Source organism: Carassius auratus, chromosome 32 (genome assembly GCF_003368295.1).
Source record: "Carassius auratus strain Wakin chromosome 32, ASM336829v1, whole genome shotgun sequence".
NCBI classification, from domain to species: Eukaryota; Metazoa; Chordata; class Actinopteri; order Cypriniformes; family Cyprinidae; genus Carassius; species Carassius auratus.
This window is the reverse complement of record NC_039274.1, coordinates 10,273,606-10,296,698: the sequence shown is the minus strand read 5'-3', so window position 1 is coordinate 10,296,698 and position 23,093 is coordinate 10,273,606. Positions and strand designations below refer to the sequence as shown.

General features: G+C 35.5%; 1 protein-coding gene across 2 annotated transcripts in view; it reads right to left on the bottom strand.

The window, feature by feature from the left end:
- Positions 1–23,093, bottom strand: part of LOC113051573 (protein BEAN1-like) — a 55,487-nt gene that overhangs the window by 3,931 nt on the left and 28,463 nt on the right. For both annotated transcript variants that reach the window (XM_026215462.1, XM_026215463.1), the window contains exons 4-5: positions 21,618–21,818; positions 20,304–20,445 (exon numbers count right to left, since the gene is read on the bottom strand). In XM_026215462.1, the coding sequence (XP_026071247.1) occupies positions 20,304–20,445; positions 21,618–21,818 (343 nt within the window). The remainder of the gene's footprint in view (positions 1–20,303; positions 20,446–21,617; positions 21,819–23,093) is intronic.

Here is a 23,093-nt window from a genome sequence, read left to right as displayed (position 1 = left end):
AATATACAGAAAAAAAGTTAAACTTAATGTCAATAGAGCAAAATATTTTGATTAATCTTATGATTTGTTATGAAAGGTCAAGCTATGCTTCAGTGTCTTCGCACTCAGCGGCGGCAATGATACACCAAGAACATTCAAACAATGATATGACACAAAAATTATTAATTAAACAATGTTAGGGTAACATATTTTTTCTTTAGATTTTATGTGCATTCCCCACCCATCCCCTTGCAGCCTACAGTAAAAATAAATATTATATAATATTTAATAAAGTAATAAAAACAAATGTCCCTTTATAGCTTTAAATATGTAGCCAAGAAAATATATATATATATATATATATATATATTTCAAGCCATTTTACACTTCATGTTAGCAAATGTACCAGAAGTGTCAGATTTATGAGTATATTATGAGTTTATATGACAGTGTTATGAATTATGTTTCTGAAACCTGTATTTTTATATAGTGAGAATATTTTTGTATGCTGGATGCAAGAATCTCACACTAAGTATTACTGACATTTGATTCTCTTTTTGTTTCTTCCCATCACACCAAATTGCCAATTTCACATTCTCTGTGCGATATCCTGCTGCACGGCAAACAAAGCTCCAGTGAAGCACATCCGATTTAAAGCCTGATGTGTCCATCCAAGAGAAGAGCAAACAAAACGAGAGAGAAAGAGAGTGAAATGGCCTACTTGTTTGTGTGAAGGTGAGTTGTCTGTCTGTCTGTGTGTGTGTGTGTGTGTGTGTGTGAGGTGAGCTACATTAACCTGGTCCATGGGCACTTTCAGGAAAGTGAAGCAGTCTTATGCCTCTGACCTCAGCATGAACAGGGCACAGAGTTTTAGAAAGAGTAAGAGCAAATAGCAGCAGCGTAATTGAGTCTTGGTATGGTTAACCATATCAAACTGTCAGTGAGAGCGGAAACGGGACGGTAGAATTGGTTTAAGCCGCCACTCCAGGCTTACACATGAGAGATAAACACAGAGAGAGGGCTTTGTGGTTGGCACAAAGATCTCTGTTATAGACACATCTTTGTCTACAAAAGACGCGCAGATGGGTAAGTACGTTTTTTTTATTTTTTTTTTTTATCATTATTTTAGAAATTAATATTGTTATTTAACAAGGATGCATTAAATGTTTTGAAAATTACAGTAAATCCATTTGGAATGGTACAAAATATTTCCGTTTCAAATTAATGTTGTTCTTTTGAACTATCTATTAATCAAAGAATCCTGAAAAACAGGTCAACACTGAAGACTGGAGGAATACCTGAGGAAAACCCAGCTTTACCATCACAGGAATAAATGACCCTGTAAACCATATCCAAATAGAATACAGTTATTTTAAACTGTAATGTTATTTCACAATTATTCCTTTTTGATCAAATAAATGTAGCTTTGTAGAGTATAATATATATATATATATATATATATATATATATATATATATATATATATTCTTAAAAACAACAACTTTTGAACAGTTTTTATTTTGTACACAATCTGAACACTTACAAATTTTTACAGAACTGACTGGAAACCAAATATTTATTTAAAATATTTAAACACTACCTGGTGTTACATGGATTCTGGCGGGCATCTTATGGGTCACTCTCTCAAGGAACTGTTCATTAAGTTGCCATTTGTGGACTTGAAACAAAATTATTTCTGCTGCTTGTACAATTCTTTGTTTATAATAAACTGATATAATAGCAGCAGCAGCTGTATCTCCCATAGACTCAACGATCTACTTCCTCTCCTCCTCCGTCAGGCTTCAGTAAGATGATGAGAGCTAATTAACACACCACCTGCTCAACTGGAAGAGGTGATGATACCAGGGAAAATGGCTAAGCATGACTGGGACCTAGGAGCAGGTAAATCCTGATGAAGTGGTTCAGATGAAATCAATCTATTTTCATTCTCCTTCTCTTAAAGTTTCTCTGTCTCTGTGTTTCTCTTCTCATGTCATGATGGAAATCATACCACATCATGTGGTGAACACGAGAAACGCCTCTTCATGTGAACTCTGAATAACATCTGTGGAGCTTGACGGTCATTCTTTATTTTTGCCTCTGCATCTATAGTTGGCTAAGTTTAGAGACTGCTGATAGCAGTTGAAGTTATCAACCAAAAATAGATTGTAACAGATACATTTGTTGCATTGATTATTATCTGGTGAATACTAGAAAAAAAATTCAAGGGTTACAATGCACTTAGTCTAACTAAATAATTATAAATGGCCTCAAAATGTATAAAGTAAACTAAAGTAGATAAATTTTAGTGTAGCAGAGTAATCAAGACATTTTTAAGTAACAAAATGTTTCAGTGAGTCTTAACCAAGAGCGTTTTTTTTTTTTTTTTTACATCTGCCTAGAGCTTTAAATGGAACTCCATTCCTCCAAATAAGAAACAAATATATATATTTGGGATGCACGATAAATATCGCCCGATACTTAATGCACATCTTGTCAGTAAAGCCGGTTCTGTAATCAGCGGTAAATATCTACATGTGCGTGATTTCATGTGGAGCAGCATTTACTACACAGAGCTGTTGTTCACTGACAACCTGCGCAAAACATGTGCAAAATATGATTGTGGTTTTGCGCAGCTTGTCAGTGAACAATGGATCTGTGTATAAAATGCTGCTGCACGTGAAATCATGCACGTCCATCCATATTTATTGTGCATCTATAATATATGTATTAGGGGTGTCACGATATTATAGGGGTGGCGATAATCGTGATATTCAAACCAACAATTATCAATATCATGTTCATTTAGAGTGTGACGATATATCTGTATTATATTAGTGTTGTCAAAAGCCCCGTTACTTCGGTACCAAGTCGGTACCAAAAAATAAAAATGTGACAGTACCAGGTTTCTTTAAGTACCAGTGGTACCAAGGACCCGGTAAACCCGTTTCTTGGTGCATACAGCACTATGATTTCCACGAGGCAGAAAACGCAGACGGAATCTCAAAATCCAGTCATGAAAATGAAACTTATATTTTAATATGGACAGTCACGGAATTTGTCAAAGTTAGCATAATCAAATCTCCATATGGACCAGTATCTGTAAATGTTAAGCCACAAAAGTTAAGTTAAATTGAAATATGAATCCTGCATGTTCTGCGCGTCTCTGTGTGAACGAATGAATGGCAGAGACATGCGGGTTTGTTTACTACACAGACTGAAGCACGCAGTAATTTCAGCATCTGCCGTCTCAATGAGGACATCAATACATAAACAACATCACCAGAACTGTTCTGAGACACTTCACAAGCATTTTACCATTTCATTTGAGTAAAACCAGTGTCAAAATAAAAGTAGCGTGTCAAAATAAAAGTAAATTTTTACATAAAGGCATTGTGCTAGACATATTACTATTATTTAGTAGAATGTATGTGATAATGCTACTACTGTTGAAAAAAAAAATAATAATAAAAAAAAAAATCACACAATATTTCTTCCATTTTTTAATTTTAATAGCAAATCTCCTTTATTTAATGTTTAAATTTCATTAATTAAAAGACAAATTAAATTTGGTTGGAACTTGTTTACTGTTTTCATAATTATATTACTTGTAGAAAAACTTTAAACACATTTGTAAATAAGTATAAATAATGAAATTGGTTTTATTTTTAGTTATAAAAAGTGCAGTTTTTTTTTTTTATTAGCATATTTTTTTATTTTGCTTTGGTACCGAAATTGGTACCGAGAACCGTGGATTTTCACTGGTATCGGTACCTAATACTGAAAATTTGGTACCGTGACAACACTTATCGGTATTAGGGATAACCGCAATATTTAAAATGAACAGTTCTCTTATGATAACACCACATGTAAATACTCCAGCACCAGTACTTGGTTGAGCTCCTAGGTGGCAGTATTGTTTTTTTTTTTTTTTTTAATTCATTTAGCTGACACTTTTATCCAAAGCGACTTACAATTGCTATATATGTCAGAGGTCGCACGCCTCTGGAGCAACTAGGAGTTAAGCGTCTTGCTCATGGACATATTGGTGTCTCACAGTGGATTCGAACACGGGTCTCCCATACCACAGACGTGTGTCTTATCCACTGTGCTAACACCACCCCTATTGTGTAGTGCTCGCAGCTACTCCAAGGAGAGCTCAAAAAACCATATTTCATATGTTACATATGTTACAAAAGCAGCATTCTTTCATGTAAGAAACATTGCCAAGCTACAAAACATTACCTGTTTCTGTTGCAGAAAGGCTAATTCATGCATTCATGAACTCTAGACAGGACTATTGTAATGCACTTCTAGGTGGTTGTCCTGCTTCTTCAATAAACAAGCTACAGGTAGTCCAAAATGCAGAAGCTAGAGTTCTTACCAGGTCAAGAAAATATGATCATATTACCCCAATTTTACAGTCTCTGCACTGGCTACCTATTAAGTTCCGTATCAGTTACAAATTATCATTACTTACCTATAAGGCCCTAAATGGTTTAGCTCCTGTGTACCTAACTAGCCTTATACCACGTTACAATCCATCACGGTCCCTAAGGCCACAAAACTCTGGACTTTTGTCAAAAAGTCCACTAAAGGAGGTAGAGCTTTTTCACATTTGGCTCCTGAACTCTGGAATAGCCTTCCTGATAATGTTCGGGGTTCAGACACACTCTCTCGGTTTAAATCTAGATTAAAAACACATCTCTTTCGCCAAGCATTCAAATAATGTTTCTCATAATTTGTGACTGCAGTTGTATCTGATCAAATATGCATTATTATTCTTTAGCTTGTTAACTAATTAACTTTTTTTCTTGGTTGGATCTGCAGCTATGCTAATTATGTCTCTATTTGTTTCTCTGTTTTGCCACGTAAGCTCCAGTCTGGAACCAGAACACATGTGAAGAGATTATGCTGACCCTCCGAGGACCTCAGATGATGCTAACCCTGAAACAACGTACAGAACTAACAAATATCGCTACAAGTGTGATTGGATCATATAATAATTGCTGTTAATACTGTTGACTATGTCTTTTATATATATATATATAAAAAAAAATCTTAATTCCTGTCATATGCTCATAAACTGACAGTCACCACTGATAAGCTACTACTAAATATTGTAGAAACTTAACTTTCATTAAAGTTGCTTTGCAATTATTTGTATCATAAAAAGCGCTATACAAATAAACTTAATTGAATAAATAAATAGAATTTAACCTGTTAACATACTGTTCATATATTGAAGTAAAGGGTGATTATTTTAATAATACAGCATTTTCTTTACTCGTCTTATTTTTGTATTTGAATTAATACGACATGTGCGTAGTAACACTTTATTTATTTTTTCATTTATTTATTATATTCAATTATTACACACAGACTGAAATATTTCAAATGTTTATTTCTTTTCATTTTGATGATTATAACTGACAACTAAGGAAAATCCCAAATTCAGTATCTCAGAAAATTTGAATATTGTGAAAAGGTTCAATATTGAAGACACCTGGTGCCACACTCTAATCAGCTAATTAACTCAAAACAACTGCAAAGGCCTTTAAAGGGTCTCTCAGTCTAGTTCTGTAGGCTAAACAATCATGTGGAAGACTGCTGACTTCACAGTTGTCCAAAAGACGACCATTGACACCTTGTACAAGGAGGGCTAGACACAAAAGGTCATTGCAAAAGAGGCTGGCTGTTCACAGAGCTCTGTGTTCAAACACAATAATAGAGAGGTGAAGGGAAGGAAAAGTTGTGGTAGAAAAAAGTGTCCAAGCACATTAATAGAGAGGTTAAGGGAAGGAAAATATGTGGTAGAAAAAAAGTTTACAAGCAATAGGGTTAACCGCACCCTGGAGAGGATTGTGAAACAAAACCCTTTCAAAAATGTGGGGGAGATTCACAAAGAATGGACTGCAGCTGGAGTAAGTGCTTCAAGAACCACTACACACAGACGTATGCAAGACATGGGTTTCAGCTGTCACATTCCTTGTGTCAAGCTACTTAACAACAGACAGCATCAGAAGTGTCTCACTTCAAAAAGGACTAGACTGCTGCTGAGTGGTCCAAAGTTATGTCCTCTGATGAAAGTACATTTTGCATTTCCTTTGGAAACCAGGGTCCCAGAGTCTGGAGGAACAGAGGAGAGACACACAATCCATGTTGCTTGAGGTCCAGTGTAAAGTTTCCACAGTCAGTGATGGTTTGGCTTTCCACATCATCTGCTGGTGTTGGTCCACTGTGTTTTCTGAGGTCCATGGTCAACACAGCCGTATACCAGGAATTTTTAGAGCACTTCATGCTTCCTGCTGCTGACCAAATTTATGGAGATGCAGATTTAATTTGCCAAAAGGACTTGGCACCTGCATACAGTTCCAAAACTACCAGTACCTGGTTTAAGGACCAAGGTATCCCTGTTTTTAATTAGCCAGCAAACTCGCCTGACATTAACCTCATAGAAAATTTATGGGGTATTGTGAAGAGGAAGATGTGATATGCCAGACCCAACAATTCAGAAGAGCTGAAAGCCACTATCAGAGCAACCTGGGCTCTCATAACACCTGAGCAGTGCCACAGAGTGATCGACTCCATGCCATGCCGCATTGCTGCAGTAATTCAGGCAAAAGGAGCCCCAACTAAGTATTGAGTGTATTCACTTTTTGAATGGAATTTGTGAAATAAACCAACTTTTTGATGATATTCTAATTATATGACCAGCAATTGTATATATTAAGTCATATTTACAAGACACATGAATGCAAAATGCAAAATATCAGTACATTTTGCCACAGTTGGAGATCACAGCAAACAGGACTCCATTCCTGGACACTTTACACTGCCACCATAAGCAGGTCAACCAGTATTTATAAGCTTGGCTGAATTCTCATAAACCCACAATGCTCTGGGACACATCTCTGAAAATACTGCAAAGATATACTTTAGTACCACTGAATTGTGTCTAAGAATTACACACTTTGGCAGGCTCTGTTTCTGAACTTGGCAATGAAGGCCAATGACCACATTTCTTGGACTGTATACAAAATGCATTACACAGTCTTTGTACCTTATATTGTGTTAAATTATGAAATTGATTCACATAGATACACAAAGCCAAACAGCAACTTCTGAGTCCACTTCAGCTCACTTTAATATACACTAAGATAAAAAAGGCCACCTTGTAATGTGTAATTCACTCAATTCTGCAGTCTTGGCCTCACATTCTTTTTGGATTCAGTAGTACTGCAATTAATGTATTAAACACATTTCTGAATAATAATAATAATAATAATAAATTATCAAATATATAGTCTGAGTAGCCTTTGAATGAATTAATATATCTTAACACTGACTTATAATTGTTGAAGCAGAGTATTTCCATCATTTAAGAAATTATATAACCACATACATTAAAAAACTCAAGGAAAAGGTTACCACTATATAATCTGAGTTACTATTATATAATCTATAAATGTATGTATGTGTGTGTGTGTTTGTACTGAGTCTACTGACCTGTTTTTTATTTATTCATCTACAATAAGACAAATTCCATGAAATTCTGCATTATACAGAACACTGTAAACAATTGCTGTAGTTTCTACAGAAAATTTTACAGAATATTACTGTTTAAACATTTTACAAGATGCGGCTGTAATTCGCAATGCATTATGGGTCAAAAAAGGTTTTACAGTTGTTAACAGTATATTTCCACGTCAACTGTAATTCAATTTACAAGAAGCAGGTGTTGTCACTGTAGTTCCTGCTTTTTACACTAACTTACTGTAGTGTGGCATTATGGGATTGTGCGCACATCATTCAGATCTGAAACTCAGCCGACTGGAGCAGCGTGAGAACGGTTGAAGATTAGAGGCTTTATTCATAATTCCAGGTAAGTTCACTTAATTATACTTAAAGAAAATATCTTAAAAGAAATATAAAGAAAATATCTTAAGGAAAATATCTTAAAGAAGTATATCCTTTTATATTTAAGTTAATGTATAAGCTATATTATGTCACAATATCCTCTTATCATAACATTTAGACAAGTTGTCTTGGTAAATTATGTGCAGTAAACATGTAATTGCTATCATAGCATAGTTAACCAATTTTTTTTTATTTTTAGAAGTTACATTTTCTTATTGAGAGCATTTAAAGTAGTGTTTACCTAACTTTTATCATAAAGCCCAATGAGAACGACTGTCATTGTAACTACTATATGTCTAAATAACTGACAAACAGCAATATATGTGAAATTTCATTTGTTATTCATATGTGTTCAACTGTCCCATATTGACGTGACGCCTTACTATAATTAGTATGTACATGAGTAATTGTGTATATTCTGCAGTTGTACGGAACATTAAAGCTCGTCTGAGCCATTTTTAAGTGAAAGGCATCTTTATATGCCCGACTGGACAAGTAAGCCTGATTCAAATTTGAGTGAGTAAAAAAAAAAAAAAAAAACCCTAAGGAAGCATCGAAATGCAAGACTGAATCTGATTATATTAACGCTTCATTCAACATCAAAACAAGCTTAACGGCACATTACAACTTTAGTCTGGCATCCCAGGAGCAGGCATCTTTTGCACACTTTCATTTTTTCAAAGGTTACATGTTTGTCTTGAGTAATTTTATTTGCGATAAATGTTACTTATTTAGTTTAAAGGTTTACTCCAATAATGAAAAATGTAATCATTAATCACTGACCCCCATGCCGTTCCAAACCCGTAAAAGCTTCTTTCATCTTCGGAACACAATTTAAGATATTTTGGATGAAAACCGGGAGGTTTGAGACAGTGCCACTGACTGCCGTTATTTGTCATTATTTTTTTTATGTCAGCCACACCACACAGATACGCTGTTTTCGTTCAAATCAAAGCATAGATAAACATAGAAAGTGTATCACTGTGACCCAGCTGACACAGAACAGCGTGTGCAGTTTGTGTCCAGCAGACACTCTCCAAAATGGCGCTACGCTGACGCAGAGGAGACGAAATGTTGGATAAAGTCGTTATTTTTATTTTCTTTGCATACAAAAAGTACTGTTGTCGCTTCATTACATTACGGTTGAACCACTGATGGATTATTCTGATGATGTCTTTCATACTTTTCTGGGCCTTGACAGTGGCATTTACTTTGCAGTCAATGGGACAACCACTATCCTCCCGGTTGCATCCAAAATATTTTAAATTGTGTTCTGAAGACGAATAAAGCTTTTACGCGTTTCGAACAACATGGGGGTAAAGTGATTAATGACAAGATTTTCATTTTGGGGTGGAGTAATGCTTTAAATACTATTAAATGCTGACTGTATTGTGTAAATGGCATTTTGACATTTATTTTATTGAGCTAGTTTCATTCAATACTTAACTTTATCCTGATGCTTCTACTTGTTTTCATGTGCAGATGTTTTCTTGGAATCACAACACTCATTTGGATATAAGACGGATACATAGAGGAAAAACAAGTGGAAAGGTCTCAGAGAAGAGGGACAACCTTCATGTATGTGCTCATCTCAGAAAGTTGATGGACTTTCAGTATGTATTTATTAAATTGCCTTTGACTGTTGAAAGACTGAAATTTTTATTTAACCATTAAAAGCCTTGCAGTGTCTTTCTGACAGTTGAAAATAAATACTTATTTGCAACATAATTGACTTGGATTTTATTCATTTGTAAATGTATTAAGATAGAGCTCATGGTAATGCATATATATCAGTATTTTATAGTTTACTGTTAAAATTATTCTTTAAATGAGTTTCATTGTTAAATTATTACAACATTATATTGGATTTAGCAGCATTTACAGGATTTTATTGGCAACTTTATTTTCCAGTTAAATACTGTAATTTAATTAAATTACAAAATAAATTCTGTAAAATATATTCACAGGATTTTATTGGCAACTTTTGTTGCCAGGTAAATACTGTACTTTAGTGAAATTACAAAATATTGTTGTAAAATAAACTGCAAGTTTAATTAAATGTTACTGTAAAAAATACTACAAATTATTGTATTTCACATACAGCAATTAACTGTAATTTGCTTTGCAGTAATGTACTGTAATCTATTTTACAGCAATTAAAATCATTTTTACATGATTTTATTGGCAACTTTTTTGCCAGTAAAATCCTGTGAATTCTACAGTATATTTTTTACAGTGTAAATTCCGTTTTTATAACTGGATTTCGCGTTATTGTTTTCTGCATTTTGGAAATCATTAGGCCCTACTAATGTAGCAAACATTTATGATAAGCTCATTGTGAGAGTAAAGATGGGGACATTGTGGTTTATTTACTTAGCATTGTGTCTCTTCAACTAGGTGACAACGTAGCGTTAAATCACCATTCAACAGCCACCACCGCACAGCCGTAAATTGATCTGCAAAAAGATACTAACATTTCAATCTCCTACATTACTGACTGTACTGACAAACTAAGCTGACACCGTGTCTGCACCTCAGACATGACTTTGTGTCAGCATGTCAAAAATAAAATGAGGAATCAGTTTACTGCATCCAGTGAAGACTACATCACTAATTATATTGTTACTTATTAACTGCCAAATGTTTGTTACTTAGCTCAGACTGACATTTGTAATTCGTGAAAAATAATATCAGAAAATAAATTTTATCATTTTATAAAGAAACATTTTAGTTTGCCATTTTGTTTTTGTCTTTGCACTCCATTTTTGAGTTAAATCACAGTATGTAAAACTAAATACTGTACGTATGAAAGGTAACTCGTCTTAAAATGGTGGGTGGGTCTGAATGTAAACTTGAAGTTGATTGTAAGAAAGGTGCAGGGTTTAAGTAAACTCAGTTTTTGAAACAATCTAGCAAACATCATCAGAGATAAATTCTGACATTTCACCAGAAGAAACATGCATGCATGAATTGTTCACAACAAGATCAATAACAAGCATTTAGAAAACAAGCCAGATTGAATCTTACTTTCATGCTGACTTGAAAAGTAATTGAAAGACTGATTGATTTCGACAAGTCACGCTGGATCAGGTCTCAAAGTTTGATTTAAAGACCAATTTTAGGATTCAATTTCCATGAAGACCTCTACTCTTCAGTCTGATACAGTTGTGCTCATTTAAAAGTTCACAACACCTGCAGAGTCACCTGTAATCGATATGAATAAGACCTCTGTTGTTACCATGGTTACCCTCAGTGGCATGTTCCCCTGCTCCTCATACATACATAATGACTCTGATCGAGAATCCTTCATGTGCAAGCGTGTGCAAGAGATGCTATCAAAATAAAAGCACATTCAAAATGTTAACACATGCCCTATATCACAGATATATCACAGGAAAAGATATGAAAAGTTTTTTTTTTTCTGAATGATAAGAAGGTAATAGTGCAGAGATCTGTTAGGGCTTTCTATATCCCTCCGTGTGAGTGTTACATAAAGCGGTTCACTTTCCTCAGAACAAGGTGAGAACTGTTTTCCCCCACCATGCTTCCCCTGTTAAGGAGCCCAGCGCCTCAGGGACCCCTCCGCACACACTTACTGAGATGCCACCTCAACTGACAATAATTCATTAATCAGGCTATACAAATGTCACAGCCCAGTCATGACTGAGTCTCATCTCATCTATCCATATTCATAAACAATAAACAGCCCGTATTTGCTTTAAGGTTTTTATTTTCACTATTCTTCTTCCTAAGAACAAAAATAAGCATCAGTTGTTTTTGCACCTTGGTCTAATGAAGCCAGTTCCCCCTCCCCATGAACAAAGCACCTGCAGACAACAGGAATATAGTATACAGTCTCAGTCATTCCACACACAATCTTTAAAATAATTTTCTATTAAAATCTTTAAAATAAATGCAACATATAAAATCATTATATTTTAATTTGCTTATTAAAATTATATTTAAATATATTTTTAAAATGTGATTTATTCCTGTGATGCCATTCCTCCAGTCTTTAGCATCACATCACATGATTCTTCAGAAATCATTCTAATATGCTGATGTCCTTCATCACTTATTAATCATGTTTCTTATTTTTAAAAACCATATTAACCATAAAAACCATATATATATATATATATATATATATATATATATATATATATATATATATATATATATATATATATATATATATATATATATATATATATATATATATATATATATGAAGAGTTCAGATGCAAAAGCCTCTAAGTGCCATCTGAAATTTTCATCTAAAATTAGGATTTTTATCAGGCTCTTATATTTATGTTCAGTTATTTTACTTCAATAGCCTGGAAAAGGACCTGCGCAGTGCAATTAAAGTAAAATGACGCAACATAAGCATAGGAGCTTGATAATAATCCTAATTTTACATGAAAATTTCAGGTGGCACTTAGAGGCTTTTGCATCTGAACTCTTCATATATATATATATATATATATATATATTAGCACAGTTTATGATTTGTGATGTGTTTCGAATCATGAACACATTGCAGGGTGTGTATTTCTGGGATATGCGTGTTTTTTTTGTTTTTTTTTTTTTTCTGTTCTGCGGAAGTTGCACTTGACGGGCTCCACAGGTGAGCACCTCATATACATGCCCTGAGCACTAAGTTCCCAGGTGCCATCTGTGGCCATAGCAGCCCTGGCATGAGTCACATGCCACAGCCCCTCCCTGCCAGTCCCACAGAGACACAGGCACAGCCACACAAACACACTGCCATTCTGTAGCAACGGGCTTGAACTTACACCCACTGCGCTAATAGCTCCTCATTCCAAAGTCCTGAAGACATCAAAGAACAGCATAGCGGTGGACTCCATGTTAGAGTCCATATATGTGTATGTAGAATAAACTGGCACGTTCCCAAACGTGGCATGTGGAAATGCCTAGGTAGCCCAGTCCCTCCACAGCATAATGATCCTATGCCAGTCCACATACACACACACACACATTTTGCTTCCTCTACGCACATATTTTTTTTAGCCATATTGCTTTAACTGTGAAGACAGAGAGGCCTGAGATAGTAATAGGGCAGGCTTCAATGTGCCAGTGGTGATAAATGCACATTATGATGTGACTGGAGGCTCGTCTCTTCTGATCTGAAGAGTGATTCTGCTCCTGCTCATTTCTGGCACAGATGAATGAAGGCCAGCAGAGAGGCAGGCGGTGATGGAGAGCTCTGTTCAGCTTCAGTGCCTTAGCATCTGCAAGACCTCCTCCTCCTTCAAAACACTCCAAATTCACAGATATCATACAAAACACTACAGAACATAGAACACTGAAAACGAGGTCTAAAAATGAAAGCTCTTCCAAAAAAGGGGCTAAATAATATTTTTAAGCAAAGCAATGTCACATAAGCAGGTAACACTTTATAATAACTGCAAACTATTAATCATTAATTAAGAATTATTAAACAGATAATTCATAATTTATAAAGCATTAGTAGACAGTAATAAGCAGTTTATAAATACAGATATATATACTTTATTCTTGATTTAAAAGCATACCTATAATGTGTTTAATAATTGTATTTTCATACTTTATTCATGATCAATTTATAATTTCCCAATGAAATATAGCATTATTTACAAACCAGTTATTTAGGAGTAGCCAGTGATTCATAAGATCACAAGAAATGTAGTAAATTCGGTAGTTATAAAGCATTTAGTAGTGGTCAGTTAACTATTTATGTGAGCTCATCTAAAGTGAGGACTAGTTATGCCTTGTAAAGATCATCTCCCAAGATCAGCAAACAATTCTCCATAAAATGCGCTGCACACATCTGAATATTTGTGTTGAATTGTTCTAGAACAGTGTTGCAAATACAACTTAACCACTGATTTCTAGTTGTGTCCTCTTTTGGAAGAACAAACAAAGTAGTTTCACAACGAAACAGCATCTCCACGACATGGTCGCCAATGGCAACAGCCAGAAAAAAACGTTACACCTTCTTTCTTTGCGTGAACATTTGGGTGGTGTTATGCAAATCTGAATTAATCCTGAATTACAGTAGAAATACATGTTAATAAACCATTTATTAACACTATAAGTAACTATTACTATATGTCTGAATAAAAAGATGTATGAATGCACATTTAAATAGTTTATTAATCATTTAGTTACAATTTCTAAGTGATCTTATGAACCACTGACAACTCCTTAATAACTGGTGTGTAAATAATGCTATACTTAATTTAGAAATGATAAATTGATCATTAATAAAGTATGAATAAAACAATTATTAAATACATAATAGATATGCTTTTAAATCAGGTATAAACATTTATATCTGTATTTATAAACTGCGTATAAATGTCTATTAATTCTTTATAAATGATGAATTAACTGTTTCCTAATGCTTAACTAATGATTAATAGCATGCAGTTATTATAAAGTGTTACCCATAAGCAAAAGTGTTGTTAGCCACGGGTAATCAGATCCATGTGGATGTGTGATAAATTTTATAACAGTTCATAAACAATACACAAGTTCAATAAACCCTTCATGCCATCTCTGATGTATGTGACTCCCTTGTTCTTTCACAAAGAAACATTTTTAGAAAAATAATCAATTTCTGTGAGTCCATATAATGCAAGTGACTTGAACCTTCAATGTTGATGCGTCAAAAACCACATAAAGCAGAAAAAAATAATCTATTTGACCCCAGCTGATGAATCATCATCTTTTAAACGTTTTAAGATATAAACCATCAGCCAGAAACGATGGTTTTTAAAAATATTTGTGTTCAGCTGAGGAAAGGAGGTCACATTCATCTGAGTAATTTCAGAGGAGTATCCCTTTAACTGCTTCACGTCTCTGAGCAACACACAGTAGTGGCGTGCCTGAACGAATCATTGTCATTAAATGAATGATTCAATGACTAATTTTCCTGGATGAATCAGCAGTGATGAACTAATCCGATGAATGACTGATTCAATGACTGGATCATAAAGAGTCACATGTTTCATTTCTGAGGTAATCAGTTTTGTTAAACAAATATGCCGAGTGATTGTTTCAGTGATGTTACCGGTGAGAACCAGTGAAAAATCCCCACCACTAACAAAGACTGGCAGTCTATCTGGAATTAGATTCCCCCCAAAAAATGCTGCATTTGATGAAGACTTTTCACTGTAGGACAAAATGTGGTCAAGAGTGTGTAGTGGTAATCTTCCATCATCTAACCATTTCCTCTCACAGAGGTGTGCGGGTGTGGACTGCTAGTCTCTAATTTAATTGAGTATCTGGACTGAGGGGCGGATATCTCTCCCAAACAGAATTACACACCATTCAGTAATTCTTAATAGGCCTCCAGGCCAGCACTAATATTCTATATCAGTCATAATTTGCTTTTTAATAGGAGAAGGCCCTGCTCTTTCAGGTAGCTCTTACTCCCGGGGAGAGGTAATTTCACCCTGTTCAAAAGCCCCTTCACAGAGCTTCACCAGAGGGCACTGCCAGCCTAATGGAACTGTCATAGAGATGTAAATAACATTGGCACACTGTGAAACAAGCCATGGAGGGCAGGTAAGTCGAGCACAAGTATAGCCCTTACTAAACCTTTTCTTTCTGGTATTTAACATGCAAAGAGCTACATGCTTAACAATTTAGATATTTGTTATGCAACTGAGGAAGCACTTCAGTATTGAGCAAGGATAACCACAGCAGTGATAAATAACTTAACTAGATGGAGTCACTTTAAGAGCAGATTTATTGACTCAACAGTCAGATCAATCAGAAGTGATGTTTCTGCATGAAGTCACAAGTCAACCTTACAGGTATTCAAGGGCAGGCTCTAAGATGCTGGTCCCCTTCTATTTTTAATATACATGTTGCCCCTTGGTAATATTATTAGAAAATACGGAATTAGCTTCCACTGTTATGCTGATGATACTCAGCTATATATCTCAATGAGACCAGATGCAACTTCTCAATTATCTAAGCTAACAGAGTGTGTTAAAAATGTAAATGATTGGATGACCAATAATTTTCTCCAATTAAATTCAGATAAGACAGAGATATTAATTATTGAACCAAAAAACACTACACAGAATCTTGTAGATTACAATCTGCAACTAGACGGATGTACTGTAACTTCCTCTACAGTCAGAAATCTGGGTGTTATATTAGACAGCAACTTGTCATTTGAAAATCATATTTCCCATGTCACAAAAACTGCATTCTTCCATCTTAGAAACATTGCCAAGCTACGAAACATGTTGTCTGTTTCTGATGCAGAAAAGCTAGTTCATGCATTCATGACCTCTAGATTGGACTTTTGTAATGCACTTCTAGGTTGTCCTGCTTCGTCAATAAACAAGCTACAGGTCGTCCAAAATGCAGCAGCTAGAGCCTTACGAGGTCAAGAAAATATGATCATATTACCCCAATTTTACAGTCTCTGCACTGGCTACCTATTAAGCTCCGTATCAGTTACAAATTATCATTACTTACCTATATGTACCTAACTAGCCTTCTACCACACTACAACCCATCACGCACCCTAAGGTCACAAAACACTGGACTTTTGGTAGTTCCTAGGATAGCAAAGTCCACTAAATGAGGTAGAGCCTTCTCACATTTGGCTCCCAAACTCTGGAATAGCCTTCCTGATAATGTTCGGGGTTCAGACACACTCTCTCTGTTTAAATCTAGATTAAAAACACATCTCTTTTGCCAAGCATTCGAATAGTCTAGTTGCATCTGATCAAATGTGCATTTTTATTCATTAGCTTGGGTTAAACTAATTTTAGTTTTTTTTTGGATCAGCAGCTATGCTAATGATGTCTCTATTTATTTCTCTGTTTTGCCACGGGATAACTAGGATTTACACAAGCTCCAGTCTGGATCCAGAACACCTGAGAAGAGATGATGCTGACCCTCAGAGGACCTCAGATGATGCTAATCCTGAATCAACAACAGAAACTAACAAATATTGCTACAAGTTTGACTGCATCATATAATAATTATTAATTATTAATAATATTAATAATGTTCATCATCTGGTTGACTACATCTTGTATGAATGTTTCTACAAATCCTGTCAAACGTGCACAAACTGACAGTCACCACTTATAAGTTATTACTAAATATTGTAGAAACATAATTTTCTGTAAAGTTGCTTTGTAACGATTTGTATTGTAAAAAGCACTATACAAATAAACTTGAATTGAACTGAATTGAATTTAATTGATTTGAACCTTGACTTAAGTCCACGTACAAGCAACAGGTTTTATTTAGAGCAGGGACACTTTTACATGTAATCCATTCAATAAAGTTCAAAGTATAAATCCGGACAGTTTTTAAATTTAAAGGGCGATAAGAAGGAAATATGGATGTGCCAATTGGCCTGGCTGAGCAGCCAACTCACATTCTCTCACACATTCTCTCTCCCTCTCACACACACACACACACACACACACACACACACACACCTTCTTGCATTTAACTAAGGATATAAACCATTCCAAATGTATACAATATATTCCTGTGTGTTTGTATGTTTCCCAGCTCATATTAGCATAGTTATGATTCTCTAGTCATGTTAGTTGACCTCTATGTGCCTATAATCAAGCATAAGAATGTATCTCTATGTTTCTATCTTTCTTGCATATCTTTCTTGGTACCTTATTAAACTACACTACAGGGGAACATGCAACATCAGACATAAACATACACACATTAAACATAGATGCGAATGCAAGGAAGGCATGGAGAGAAAGAGAGAGAGAGAGAGAGAACACTGCAGAGAGGGAGAAAGAGAGAGAGCGAGCGAGCGCACTGCAGATAGAGAGAGCGAGCGAGCGCGCAAGAGAGTGGAGAGTCATGGCAGCATTTTCTCATAAACTAAATCATAACCTGTTAAGAACCATCAAAGAATCTCATCACCTTAATTAAAAGGGGTCAAAGCCTAGAAGCGCATCTAAATAGAAAACAAGCGTTTACTTGCATTGGATTTCTAGTTGCTGAGTAAAGTGTCCTGGTGCATGTATAATGCGTAGATTCCTGTTGAATCCTGTTAGGAGTGAAATCTTCTTAATTTCATCCATGGGTTGACTGCTTCGAAGTGAATCAACAAAGTTGCTAAAAACTGCCAGAAGATCGGACTATCCCCCGAATGGGAGTCGCGAGGTGTCCAAGGTGAATGGATGTCTCCACGGGAATCACAAGTTAAGAAAAAAGCCCCACTTTTTGAGTGTGGAGGAGATTTTATCTGGTTTCCCGGTAACAGCCCTTTTGATTGGATTGACCAATAACAAGGCATATAGTTTCAGCGGGAAAGTGTTTATTTGTCTCAATGACACCTGATTTGCATATTTTATGAATGGCGTGATGAACTGGTTATCTGTTAACCGAAACTATGGTACAAATAGTATGATGCATTTTAGGCTAAAATAGTAGAAAAATTTAGCTTAGGCAAACCAAGATGTATTCACGCCTGGTTGTCTGTGTTCCCAGCTCACAGTACGAGGTCACTTTAATGTATGTAGCAATGTATGTAGTAAAATAACTTTTAGTGGCCAGAGAAATAATTTTACTTAGAGTCAATAAAGGATTAAGACTGTCTGCCCTGCGGACGAACAAATCATTTTACTGTACTATTGATGATATAATGCTACAAGTAATTCCTGAAGATGAATGTAGTTAATATTAACCCATTATGATTAATTATGTACATCTCACTTTGAGCTAATTTGTTACAACATGTTCTAAAATTGACAGAAAATATCAAACATTTTTGAAATCCTTCAACTACTGTAGGTCGAATCATGGTCTTAAGATAAAGCTAAGTTGGAGACTATGAGCATCATACTAAATGCAATTTTCTATGAAATCTGTTAAATCAAATCTGCAGACTGGCTCTGATTTAAGGCAATTAGCGTTTACTTATCCAAGCTGTAAGTCGGGAGAAAATCAGGACAAAAAATTGTGTAGAGTATTCCAGCATTAAGGGGTATTTGAGTTCTAATATCACTGACTTCTACATACATTATTGCTCCATCAGAAGCTCCACATTCCGAAAACACTATGACCTCATCATTTTAATTGAATATGGTCATCATAATTTTAGATTATATACTTCTGTTATGAAGGCATAAATATATCAGTATATACTGCACATCCCCAAGGAGGTTATAATGGTTTTAGAGTTCACTTAAAATAAAATAATAGAATGTATAAATCCCGAATGGATAGATTATAGTTACATAATACAGACTATAGTTATAATGACTCCAGGATGTAGAGAGAGCCCTGAGGAGAGCCCATAATAATTTAAAAATGTATCGCCTCAGCTACTGATCTGGTATTGATTTTGTAATGTATTACAGGTTCTTTCAAACAATCAAATCGCTTTTGTGGTGCTCTTATGAGTAATAAATGCTAAAAATAGCAATGGCCACTGTTAATTCGTGCAGGTTTTGACACCCACCCTAAAATCATAGGGTTGGAATGAGATCAGATAAAAAAATAAACCTTTCTGACTCTGACACATCCCTCTGTGATGGGCTCCCCTACCTGAGGAGTATTTTATGGGTCGCTGTGTGAAGGCAGGCAGGCTAAATGGCAAGGAGGGGAACTGACAGATTCTTTGAAGATGCCAATTAGACAAGCTGCCATTTAGATCAAACACACCAAGCCTTTTCCAGTGCAAAGCCATGGCATTTATCAGCAATCCCTGCTTGTTAGGAGAACTGAAAAGCTGAAGGTGTCCAACCTTCCTAACAGAACGAGAGAGGACTACGAAAGGTGAAACCTTCTGAACAGAGAAAGAAGAAATGAGAGCTGAGAAAAGTGAATACAACTACTCATCTGGTTCTCTGCAAATTCTTTCTGTTTTTGACCATTTGTATCTAACTCCTCATTTTCAAGCAATACGAAAAAATTAACACAGAATCCCCAAAGATTTAGCAAACAAATGTACCTAAATTCGAAGTTGTGTGTCAACACAGGGTAATCCCGCTTTTCGAACTAATCTAACTAGAACAGGTTTCATTATTTTCAATCAGACCCTTCAAGACTGATTGTCTGAATCTGATATGTTACAATTCAAGTCAAGTTGTGAGAGAAACGAGTGAAATATAGTTGAAATATGGTAAATTGTTCTGAAATATTTTTATCTTTAGCATCTCTAACTGGCTTTTAATGTGGTTATCTGTTCGTGCTACGCTGAGGCCTTTAAAGGCTGCAAAAAGGATGATAGAATGGATTCCACTGAAGAGGCAGTGTGCCTTCTATGTCACAGCTGATAAAGTGATCTCATTACTGATTACACAAGCACACCTTCCCTTTTCCTACCCTTCACTGTACATACAACATCTATTCACATAGACTCAATCCAGAGATAAAATGTGACTCACTGAGGCGGGGAGTCTGGGTACACGACGTTGACTTGAGACAGCGTCTCCACGTAGGAGTCAAAGTCAAATGCAGGGGGAAAGTCCTCAACACAAGTGGATCTCAGCTCTCCAATGGAGCCACCATATGAGAGGCCATCTGGAGCTGCAGAAACAATAGCAGAAAAAACTGATGATTTCTGTTTCTCATATGACATGTTTGAGAAGGTGACATATTGAGAGTTGGACTATGATGCATTTTATATACTTAATTTATTTCCAAAAAAATATTATCATCAAAAAAATTCATCATTTGCTCATGTCTTCCAAACCCTTAAGACATTTTTACAACACAAATTTTAAAATGAAAATATATATTTTTACCGAAACCAGAGATATTTTGTCCATCCACTGAAAATCCATATCTCTTCAGAAGCCTGAAACCACTATGGATTTCTCTTTATGAATCTTTACAATTTTGGATGACTATCAATGGAGGGACAGGAATCACAGATTTAAGATACAAGTATCTGTAATGTGTGTTACAAATATAAACTCTTATGGGTTTGGAATAACGTGTGCAAGTAAATTATGAAATTATAAAAAAGTATAAACTATCCCTTTAAAGCACTGTGCTTACACTGGTAATAAAATGTACATCTGAGGGTGACTATGACTTAAAACCATTATATTTGCTTTCTGCTACATGTAAATACATCAAGGTAAAGGAACATATATATGTGCCTCTTAATCTGTAACGATCAGACTGAAATTATTAAGGATAAAAATACAGATGCAGTGTTTCCATAATACAATGAACTCAATCTAAAAGATATGACCTTATTGCAAATATATAAATGTCACTGCATAAGTTAAAAAAGAAAATCCAACTAAATTACATTTATTTTAAAGACAGATAGCACAAACTCAACAAAAAAAACTTATAGTGGAACATGACCATGATTCTTGATAAAACACAGCAGCTGGAAATCTACTAGGACATGCCAAGTTTAAAGTAAACCTAAAAATTCACAGTTTTACAGTTTATAATACAGTCAATGCCAAATAGTAGAGAGGGGGTCTTGCGGAAAACATCGCTTACTACTGGACAAGACTAACTGACAGAAGCAGTAAGGTTATACAAGAACTGGCTTTTCACCAGAATTATTCCCTGACCTCCCAAACATAAGGCTGAATGCACTGCAGGGTTGGTTCCTCTCGATTTTTTCAAAACAGTATGACAAATCAACTGAATGTCATTATGCCACACAGAAACTACAAACAAAAGCATGAAGAGTTTTAAACATGTTGTGAACCCCATGAAGTTAGGCCACTGACCGTAGCTGGCGCGCAGGTGGGGGTTGCGCAGGCGGCTGTCTTTGCGCAGACTGCCCACAATGATGGTGACGCAGGAGAGGAAGAGCACCAGGCCGATGACGATGCCAGCCACCACCAGAGGGGACACCAGCAGGCTGGCTTCATTACCCCCTTCTTGGCAGTCTGGATACTCGTGAGCATGACTGCTCTGGTTTGAGCTCACTGTATGGAGGAGAGGGTAGATGTGTGGAGGTCAACAGAATGATAAAGACAGAAAGATGGCATGAGTGAAACAAAGAAGGGAAATAGGAGACAAAGATGAAACGGATGGTCCGTTTTGAAAGCACTTCCAATAAATTTGAAGTAGCAAGTGTTACATAATACACAAAAGAGACATTTTCTTCTTTCCCACACAGACAGGGAGATCATACTGGTGTGGGATTATGTCAGTTTCTATATAATAACTCTGCTTTGAGACACAATCGCACACATACAGATCAGGAACGCTCCCCAGACGTTCATCCCTCACTGGATTAGATTCTCAAGTCTGCAGTGTTTAAATTTTAATCCTGACCCGTTTGAATTTTTAAATACGCGGGAAGACTTTCATGTCACATTGTGTCGCGAGAAGCCCAACTCCAGCCATTCGCTCCTCTGACTTATTTCACCCTTTCCATTAGGACCAGAGAGAAACCAAAATAAACCACACACACATATACTCACATAGGCCACAAAGATACAGACAGATTCAATAAAGCCTATTGGGAAAGGTAATGATATTAACACTCTCTGAGCTTGATAACTCCAGCCCTTCCTGGAGGTAAACAAGAGAGAAATCAAATCAGTGTATTTGTGTGGCCAGCACAGTGCTTCAATTCTATCTATATTTATTCTGAGGATAAAAGAAACACCAGGAAGTCGAGCTTGATAACTCCAGCCCTTCCTGGAGGTAAACAAGAGAGAAATCAAATCAGTGTATTTGTGTGGCCAGCACAGTGCTTCAATTCTATCTATATTTATTCTGAGGATAAAAGAAACACCAGGAAGTCTTCAATGTAATTATCTTAAACGCCATAAACTGCTGATGTAAACAACAACAATAATAATAATAATAATGATGAATATATATATATATATATATATATATATATATATATATATATATATATATATATATATATATATATATATATATATATATATGAGAAATGTTGCACACATTTGACAAACTGTGTGCAAAAATACTCTGCTGTTAAAATGACTCTTTAGAAATGTGCTTTGAGAAACCCGGTCGTGTAACAGACTCCATTAATTATTATCAATACACAAACCTCACATTTAATTAAGCAAAGGAATACAGAAAATAAGTAGTGCCGTCAGTCAAGTAGTCATTTTAAAATGCTGATTCAAAAAGACAACTAGAAAATTACACAACCCTTAAAAAAGCTTGGGGTCAGTAAGATTCTATAAATTAATTCATATATAAATTAATACATT